This window comes from Nomascus leucogenys, chromosome 2 (genome assembly GCF_006542625.1).
Source record: "Nomascus leucogenys isolate Asia chromosome 2, Asia_NLE_v1, whole genome shotgun sequence".
Lineage (NCBI taxonomy): Eukaryota > Metazoa > Chordata > Mammalia > Primates > Hylobatidae > Nomascus > Nomascus leucogenys.
In genome coordinates, this window is record NC_044382.1 from 141,748,126 (window position 1) to 141,758,245 (window position 10,120).

General features: G+C 42.2%; 1 protein-coding gene across 3 annotated transcripts; it reads right to left on the reverse strand.

Moving 5' to 3' along the window:
- Positions 1-1,300: 1,300 nt before the first annotated feature.
- DUXB (double homeobox B) lies at positions 1,301-9,632 on the reverse strand. 3 transcript variants are annotated; one of them, XM_030819077.1, is made up of 5 exons: positions 9,109-9,632; positions 7,744-7,898; positions 4,595-4,700; positions 3,713-3,867; positions 1,301-1,933 (listed from the first exon to the last, which is right to left on the reverse strand). In XM_030819077.1, exons 1-5 carry the CDS (start codon positions 9,131-9,133, stop codon positions 1,337-1,339), a joined length of 1,038 nt encoding a protein of 345 aa, XP_030674937.1. In that variant the 5' UTR covers positions 9,134-9,632; the 3' UTR covers positions 1,301-1,336. The 3 variants fall into 3 exon arrangements, with proteins under 3 accessions (XP_030674937.1, XP_030674944.1, XP_030674941.1); XM_030819084.1 differs by lacking the exon at positions 7,744-7,898; XM_030819081.1 differs by lacking the exons at positions 4,595-4,700; positions 7,744-7,898.
- Positions 9,633-10,120: the final 488 nt, after the last annotated feature.

Below are 10,120 nucleotides of genomic sequence, written 5' to 3' on the forward strand. Positions count from 1 at the left end.
ACTTGTGCTTCAGCATGTAAACCCTAGAGAACCCCTTCACATAATGGACACAGACACTGGTAGGGATGTTCACTGCACAACTGTTTGTAGTAGTGCAAACTGGTATCTTTGTAAAACTAGATTTATACGTACTGACCTTGTTTCCACACCTTTATGTGGAGTTGAAAGTATTGTATAATGGAACAGAAGTCAAAAGGATAAGATAAACAAGTAATATTTTTCAAGGCTGGGCATGGTGGCTCACACCTGTAATCCCAGCACTTTGGGAGGCTGAGGCGGGCGGATCACGAGGTCAGGAGTTTGAGACCAGCCGGACCAACATTATGAAACCCCGTCTCTACTAAAAATACAAAAATTGGCCAGGCGTGGTGGCACATGCCTATAATCCCAGCAACTCAGGAGGCTGAGGCAGGAGAATGGCTTGAATCCGGGACGCAGAGGTTGCAGTGAGCCGAGATCGCACCATTGCACTCCAGCCTGGGCGACAGAGCGAGACTCCACCTCAAAAAAAAAAAAAAAAAAAGAATATTTTTCAAAGATATTTTTATCGTACCAAAGTAAACCCCACATACATCTTGTGGAGGCTAAAATCACTCTATCTTGGATGCTTACCCATGTGAAAGCAAAGTAAATGTGGCCTGAGAAGGACTCAGTACTTCTATATTTGAGTACTTGTGGATGAACTGTAACCTAGCTTAATAGACAAAATTGAAAACCTAACTTAATAGTATATATGTGTAACAGTAGCTAAGTATTGGACAATTCCAGTGGCCATACTTCAACCATTCACACACTGCTGAGTGTTCACACTGTGTTCAAATAAGGCATACACCAAGCTGTAACCAATCCAGCCATCTGTACCTCACTTCCAATTTCTGTATGTCAGAAATTGCCAAGTTGTATTTATTTATTTATTTGAAATGGAGTCTCACTCTGTCACCAGGCTGGAGTGCAGTGGCGTGATCTCAGGTCACTGCAAACTCCGCCTCCCAGGTTCAAGCGATTCTCCTGCCTCAGCCTCCGGAGTAGTTGGGACTACAGGCATGCGCCACCACGCCCAGCCAATTTTTGTATTTTTAGTAGAGGCAGGGTTTCACCATGTTGGCCAGGCTGGTCTCAATCTCCTGACCTCATGATCTGCCCGCCTTGGCCTCCCAAAGTGCTGGGATTATAGGCGTGAGCCACTGTGCCCGGCCAAGTTGTACCTTTTACTGAAGAACTCTGCATTACAGGAGTTCACCTAAAGGCTTGAGGTTTCTACATACTGCTGGGGCAATTGGCCAAGTGGAAGACATGGTTCTCAGCTGAGTGTGCCTACTGCTGCCACAAGTCTGTCTCAGTGTGTCCCTTTGAGAGGGTCCCATTCTGCAAGCAGAGCCTGGCAGATCTCGTCCCACCTTTGCAAAATGTTCGATATGTCAAACTGACCCAGATTTAGAGGTTGTTGCTCCCTGTGCTCAGGTTCAGGCTGAGAATGGCTCTTGACCTGTGGTACTCCCGAGCCAGTGTGTTCTTTGTGATTTTGGTGTTCTTCTTGGTATTGGAGCCAGAAGGGAGTTGGAGTATCTAAGTCCTTTATCAGAATTGGCAGTGTCAGGAGGTGATTCGGAATTATCAGAGGCTGATCAGAGTTCTCTCCTTCCTGCACAGCCTGTGTGGGCTGCATGATCATGACATTTGGTCCTTGGCTCACATGGAACCCAAAGGGATCCCAAGGAGCCTGGGTTGAAGGAAGAACAGGTAGAAGAGTTTGGTGCCCGCTGGAAGAATTTGAGGAAGAAAAATAATGAAAGCTGTCTGTGAGGAGGAACAGGTTGATTGGATGCCACCCAACAGGTGTATCCGGTCTCTCGTTTGGGTCGTCTACCAATAAATTCATGGGCTCCATTCTGCTCTTCTTGAGGTACAGAGATCTTTGTTTCTGAAACCACATCTAAGTGAGAAAAAGGGCGACATGACATCATAAGACATAAGCAATTGTACCACTGCATCACATACTCTGTAAAACAAAGGAGCTATTAACCTAAGGACAAATCACAGGGTGATTTTATAGAGAGAGTTGGCTCTTTGAATCCATGGGTTCTGTCTGTATACCCTGATTCAAACAACCATGGATTGAAAATATTTAGAAGAAAGCCCAAATAAAAAAACAATGCAACAATAAAAATAATACAAAGAAAAATACAGTTTAACAACTATTCACATAGCATTTACATTGTATTAGGTAGTACAAGTAATTTAGAGAGGTTTTAAAATACACGAGATGTGCACAGGTTATATTCAAATGCTACATCATTTTATAACAGGAACTTGAGCATCCTTGGAGTTTGGTATTCGGGAGAAGGTCCTGGAACCAATCCCTCGTGGATACTAAGGGATGACTGTATGTGAAATCATATATATATATCATTATATATATATGACTATATATATTATATATGATTATATATATGTTTGTTATTACTTGTTTTTATTACTTTTGTTTATTTTTTATGTGAATTTGAGAAAAAGAAATCTTATACATTTTGTACGTGAAATTAACTCCCAGTCCATGTGTTCATGTGTGTATATATGTGTGTGTAATGTGTATGTTTTTATATATACATAAACACACAAATACATACATTGAGGTTATAACACAGTCAGCAATTAAGAATAGGTGAGTTGAATTTCTGACTGGAAAGGCATGTGTTCTTGAATTCTCCCTCTAATTGCAACAATGGATCAGCAAAAAAGATCTCTTGACCAGGTTGACATTTTTTTCCACTTCACGGATGTGTGCATAAGAATTCATAGTTTGGCCGGGCACGGTGGCTCATGTTTGAAATCCCAGCACTTTGGGAGGCCGAGGCGGGAGGATCACGAGGTCAGGAGATCGAGACCACGGTGAAACCCCGTCTCTACTAAAAATACAAAAAATTAGCCGGGCGTGGTGGCGGGCGCCTGTAGTCCCAGCTACTCAGAGAGGCTGAGGCAGGAGAATGGCGTGAACCCGGGAGGCGGAGCTTGCAGTGAGCCGAGATTGCGCCACTGCACTCCAGCCTGGGCGACAGAGCGAGACTCCGTCTCAAAAAAAAAAACCCACAAAAAAAGAATTCATAGTTTGTGTACATGTGTATTCATCTGATTAATGACCAACAAATAAATGTATTTGAGAGTTTGTGTGTCATAAGCCCATGACCGTGCCTCCTCAGTCATGAGCACTTAACATATGGTAAATCACTATCCCTATAATTTAGGTAAAAGAAAGTACTCCGTGGGGGCCAATTTTGTCCCTCAACGGGAGAACATTTGACTATGTCTGTGATTTATTTGGTTGTCACAAATAGGGGGCGAGAACCTGGGCAGGTGCTTTACTGGTATCCAGATGGTAGAGGCCAGGAACGCTGACCAATGTCCTACCATGCACAGGGTGGCCCCTCACAAGAAAGAATTATCTGAGCCAAAATGACAACACTTCCAAGGTTGCAGAAAATCTAACAATATTCTCAAAATGGGTAGTTTCTGCTAGTGATTCCAAATCCGTGCACAGCAATTTGATTTGAAAATTCTTCCTTGACAAAAATGGGACTTTCAATGCCAGGCGTTTACCATCCCCCGTTATCGCCCTTGATGACTTTGATAACCCAAGTCAGCTGGAAGTTTTTCAGTAACACCTCCAGGGGGCAGTATCACATGCAGGACATAGTTGGGGTCATAGACATAGAATTACTTGAATTCTTGATTCCTGCAGGCCTGTTTGTTCAGCCAGTTTCTTCCTGGTAGCAATATCAGGGAATGGGTTCCTCTCAAAGGCTTGCACTAGTTTGTTTTTTTGAGTCCATGTGATGAATGTCTGTTTTTGTCGGGCTTCTTTTGGTAAGAATTCTAAAGGAGAACATAGAAGCTGTTAGGGGAATTTTCACACTCAAACTGGAAAAACAAACCCATGAAGATAATGCTGGCCATATTTGCTCTCTCTGAATCCCCGAGGTGGCAGAAGAGGAGGTCATTGCTCTGCAGCAGGACCAAAAAGCCCAGAGCTAGGCTGGGCCCAGTGGCTTATGCCTGTAGTCCCAGCACTTCGGGAGGCAAAGGTGAGTGGATCACTTGAGGTCAGGAGTTCGAGGCCAGCCTGGCCAACTGGTGAAACCCCGTTTCTACTAAAAATACAAAAAATTAGCCGGGCGTGGTGGTGCACCTCTGTAGTTCCAGCTACTTGGGAGGCTGAGGCAGGAGAATCACTTGAATCTGGGAGGCAGAGATTGCAGTGAGCTGAGATCATACCACTGCACTTCAGGCAACAGAGTGAGACTCCATTTCAAAACAAAAAACAAAAATAAAAAATAAAAAAATAAAAAGCCCCGAGCTTGCTTGTTAAGAACCTGCCTGTCTCATTCAACTGTGGGAGGCCGCTCTGCCTGTGCAGTAGCCATTCTTTTGTTTATTTAGTTCTCTAATAAACTTGCTTTCACCTAAAAAAATTGTAGGATAATGTTTCTATCTCTGGTCACCAGGATGCCAGAACCAGCTATCCCTGGCTTCTGAGCTAAGAGATGTTGATGGAGAATTTGGGCACAACGTACTCTCAATGGGACCCATTGAGCATTCTTACCTTGAGTCAGATGCTGGGACTGGTCATGCCCCTGGGTTTGATCTTTTTCTGAGAGGCATTTATAATCCAATTTTCTCTGTTTTACTCTGTAGTTTCTAAACCAAACCTAAGTAGGAGACGAAGATGTGATAGTCATGCAACTCAGTCTATGTCATTCCAAATATCAATTCAATTGAACAAAACCGATTTGACTACCTGTGGCTGGAATAATACCCACAAGAGAAAGGCAATGCATTATCCTAGGAATGATGCTACTATTGGCATACGATTCAGGACCACACATGCATCTCCCTTCAAATCAAAGGAGCCTTTCTTTCATGGTCATTTTTTGTGGCATCCAAAGTAAATTTGTTTGATTTAGGAGACCCTATGAGGTCTCTCAAAGGATCGCTCTCTCTCTCTCTCTCTCCCTCCTAGCAGAACTTCAGTTTCTAAATATCTTTTCTTGATCCTCAACACTTCTTCATAGGAAATATCATTTCATAACATGCAATACATATGGAATTAATTGTAGAAAAATTTCTTTAAATAGGAGAGCAGAATTATCCACAGTAAAGAGCTGGGCTAACACACCTCCATATTTCCTCTTAGTCATTTTTATCCCGGGGTTAACAATAGATGAGGAGACTCCTAAGGAGCCATACACCTCATTTTGTCACTGTTGTCACTAACAAAACCAATTGAACTCTTTGCTTGTTTCCTCATTACTAGAGTCAGAATTGCAATATATTTTCTAATGATTTCTAAGTGTTATTATTTTGATAATTAGATCATTCTTAAGAACATTTAGCATCTGAATGACAACCAATATCCAACAAACCACTCATATCATAGGCATTGTGCTAAAGCTGGCGTCCTCAACCCCTGGGCCACAGACAGTCCGTGGCCTGTTAGGAACTGGGCTGCACGGAAGGAGGTGAGCCGAGGGCCACCGAGCATTACCTGCCTGAGCTTTGCCTCCTGTCAGATCAGCTGCTGTGTTAGATTGTCATAGGAGCACAAACCTTACTGTGAACTGTGCAGTTGAGGGATCCAGGTTATGAGCTCCTTATGAGAATGTAACTAATAGCTAATGCCTGATGACCGGTGGTGGAACAGTTTCATCCCGAAACCATTACTCACTCCCCCTTGTCTCTGGAAATATTGTCTTCCACAAAACTGGTCTCTGGTACCAAAAATGTTGGTGACCCCTATGCTAAAAGGTTATATCGCTTCTCTAAATTTATGAATCAGAATAGTTTTAGTTAAGAAATCTTAAGTACAGACGGAAACTGGAAACAAGTGAATAAAGTATAAACACTATGGCAGAGGTAACCTCCATCTACATCATTTCCTGAACTTGCCATTTTCACCATAATTCCAACTGGGACAAGTACCTCTCTCAAAGCCAATTACCAGTATTCCCATACAATGTACTTTTGTTACTGGGACTTGAGTAATCCTTGCCTCCCACATCCAGTAGAGATACATGAAGAGACAAGTAAAATTTCTTCTCTCCTATATCCTCTCAGACTGAGATCCTTATAGCCAATGGCTTGTTGGAGACTATATATTTGATGCAAAACCCAAAACTCATTATTTTCCTCTAAAAACACATTTTCACTTGGTCTTCATTGGTTTAATTACTATTTTCACTGATAGAATTATATTCTTTACAGGTATCTCTTTTTCTTTCTTTCTTTATTTGAGACAAAGTCTTGCTATGTTGTCCAGGTTGGAGTGCAGTGGCTATTCACAGGCACGATCCCACTACTGATCAGCATGAGAGTTTTGATCTGCTGGGTTTCTGACCTGAGCTGGCTCACTCCTCCTTTGGCACCCTGGCAGTCCCCAGATCTTGGGATGTCACCATATTGATGCCAAACTTACTGTAGGCACTCAATCCGCGTAACACAAGCACAGTATAGTACAGAATGCCTGGGCTCAAACAATTCTCCTGCCTCAACCTCCTAAGTAGCTGGGAGTACAGGTGCACACCACCATGCTAAGGAATCACAGATATCTTCTTTTTTTTGGTAGACATGGTCTTGCTCTGTCTGCCAGTCTGAAGTGCAGTGGTGCAATCACGGGTTACTGCAGACTCGACCTCCTGGGCTCAAATGATCCTTCCACCTAAGCCCGCAAGTAGCTGGGACTGCAGGTGTGGACCAACACACCCAGCATATTAAAATACATTTTTTGGAGAGGTGGGGTTTTACTATGTTGTCCAGGCTGGTCTTGAACTCCTGGCCTCAAGTGATCTTCCATTCTCCGCCTCTTAAAGTGTTGGGATTACAGGTGTGGGTCACCCTACCCAGTCCAGGTATCTTTCTGATAACTGAAGAGATTTAACTTAGTTTCATTTTATATCAGTTATTCTATTTAAAATAATTCAGTATGGAATTTTATTTCAAACACTATGTGTATGAATCACATTTGAGACATTAAATTAAGAAATAGCCTGAGACTTGGGAATGCACATGCATTCTTACCCCAGTTTCCTCGTAATTACATATTAATAATCTATCTGAATATTCTAATACTAAAATATAGGACATAATTATCATGGTGATTTCATTTCCTATATTCTCTAAATCTCAAAATATGACTTAATTACCTATTGGGAGAGACTGAGCCAGTATATTCTCCTTCCCCATTAGTGAATACAAATGATATTTCCACCTTTGGTAAAATACATAAACTGCAACCTTGTTTTTATTTGCTTTCTTTTTTTCCTTTTTTTTGAGACAGAGTCTCGCTTTGTCTTCTAGGCTGGAGTGCAGTGGCGTGATCTCTGCTCACTGCAAGCTCCCCTCCCGCGTTCATGCCATTCTCCTGCCTCAGCCTCCCGAGTAGCTGGGACTACAGGCACCTGCCACCACACCTGGCAAATTTTTTTTGTATTTTTAGTAGAGACGGGGTTTCACCATGTTAGCCAGGATGGTTTCCATCTCCTGACCTCGTGATCCACCCGCCTCGGCCTCCCAAAGTGCTGGGATTACAGGCGTGAGCCACCGTGCCCGGCCATTTTATTTGTTTTCTAATTTTGTATAACAGGAAAATGTTTCTTAGCAAAATACCTGATATAAGAGAATTGGCAAAAGCGCTGGGCCTAGTCTTTCTCTTTATCATGGTTCTGACAGATAATGAAGTAGAAATCTAATGCCTACCTGAATATTAGATTCTAGAACCCCAATTTCTTTGGCCAGTTGTTCTCTGGCAGCTTTATCAGGGAAAGGGTCATGTTGAAACCATGATTGGAGGATATCCTTTTGACTCTGGTTATACTGAATTCTGTTTCTCCAGAATTCTTTTTGAAGTATGCCTGATGAACAGAAAAGGGGGAGAATAGCGTGAATAATATATTTATGGGTTTAAATCTGTGGTTTAATTAATTTATTTTGACACAGAGTCTCACTCTGTCACCCAGATTGGAGTGCAGTGGTGCAGTCTCAGGTCAATGCAACCTCCGCTCCTGGGTTCAAGCGATTCTTAAGCCTCAGCCTCTGGAGTAGCTGGGACTACAGGTATGCACCACTGTGCCTGGCTATTTTTTTTTCTTTGTAGAAATGAGGTCTCATTATCTTGCCCAAGCTGGCCTCCAACTTCTGGGTTCAACTGATCCTCCTGTCCTGGCCTACCCATTTTGTTAGTTATTATTATTATTACTATTTTTTGAGACGGAGTCTCGATCTGTCACCCAGGCTGGAGTGCAGTGGTAGCATCTCAGCTCACTGCAAGCTCCGCCTCCTGGGTTCACGCCATTCTCCTGCCTCAGCCTCCTGAGTAGCTGGGGCGCCACCACACCCAGCTAATTTTTTGTATTTTTTAGTAGAGACAGGGTTTCGCCGTGTTAGCCAGGATGGTCTCGATCTCCTGACCTCATGATCTGCCTGCCTCGGCCTCCCAAAGTGCTGGGATTACAGGCATGAGCCACCGTGCCTATCCTGTTAATTATGACTCTGTATTTTTACTTTAGGCATATAGCTAAAGTCATGCTAAATTGGGTACATAAACATTTAAATATATATATTAGAAAACAATAATCAATGACCTAAGTTTCCAAAGAGAGAACTTACAGAAAATGTACAAAATTACCAAAAGAGGAAGCAGTAAGGAGGAGGAAAATTAATAAAAATCAATGAAAAAAGTGAAACTCATGGAACAATTGAACAGGTGAAATAAGACACACAAGAACTGGTACTTCTAATGAAAAAGAATGTTTCTCAATAAAATTCAGTAGGCTGCATTAGACAGTTCATACGTTCTCCCCTCCACATAAACTGTCATGTTTAAAACTTTAGGTAGATGACCCTTGTATGGGACTCATTGCTGCCATCTTACATTTCAAATTCAAGAGTCCAACTTCAAAGCACCCATGGCTGTTCTGACACAATTTATCAGCAAAAAGCAGCTGCTGCTCTACCAGTCTGTACCTCTAATCATGTTTGTGCGATAAACTTTGACAAACTCTGAAAAATAAGCAAGGCATGTAGCAATCCCAAAGAACAGAGAAAAAGCTGATGGGAACTTACCACCTGAAGTACCGTCTAAATTCATCTTGGGCAGAAGACCTAGACTCCACGGAGATCAGCGAGTAACTGAGCAGCTCCTAAAGACACAGGCTTTATATAGGGTCAAGGTGACCCGCTCCCTTCTTAAATAGCTTTCAATTTAATCCCCTCGTTAAATATTTAACACCTGTAGAAAGAAACTTCAAGTAATTAGATAAAGTGGAAGTACAGATTCTACTTGGTGATTTTGTCTTTTTCATAATACCTTTCTAAATATGATTCTTGTTTAATTATTTCAGTTTAGCCGTATTAGTTTCTACATTATAAGAATGTTCTTACCTTACTTTGCATTTTTTGTTGTCCTCGGCTCTTCTGAAACTCATGTCTTTTCATTGTTGTGATGGTGCTATCTATGTGTCAACTTGGCTGCTCTACACTCCCTATTTTTTCAATAAAACATGAATCTAGGCGTTGCTATGAAGGTATTTTGTAGATGTGACTGGGTTATATAATCAGTTGGCTTTCAGTAAATGAGATTATCCTGGATAATCTGGGTGGGTTATTTTCTATCAGTTAAAGGTCAATCAGTTAAAGAGCAAAGCTGAGGTTGCCCTGGAGGGTGGGGGTGGTGGAAATCACATCTTGGGAGGGTGGGGGTGGTGGAATCACATCTGGCTGGGTGTGGTGACTCAAGCCTGGAATCCCAGCACTTTGGGAGGCTGAGGCAGGAGGTCACTTGAGCCCAGGAGTTAAAATTCAGCCTGGGAAACACAGGAAGACCTTATCTTATTTATGTAAAAATTTAAAAAAATTCCGTAAGTGCTCAGCTGCTTCATCTGCTGTTTCAGGAGTTTCCACTTGCTTTTCTGAAGGGCCTGCCTGACAGAATTTATTGCTGCTTACCCAGACCGTACAATTATAGAAGTGAATTTTGTATTGCTATGGCCTGAATGTTTATGTAGCCTCAAAATTCATATGTTGAAATCTTCACCAAGGTGATGGTATTAGGAGGTGGGGCCTTTGGATAGTGACT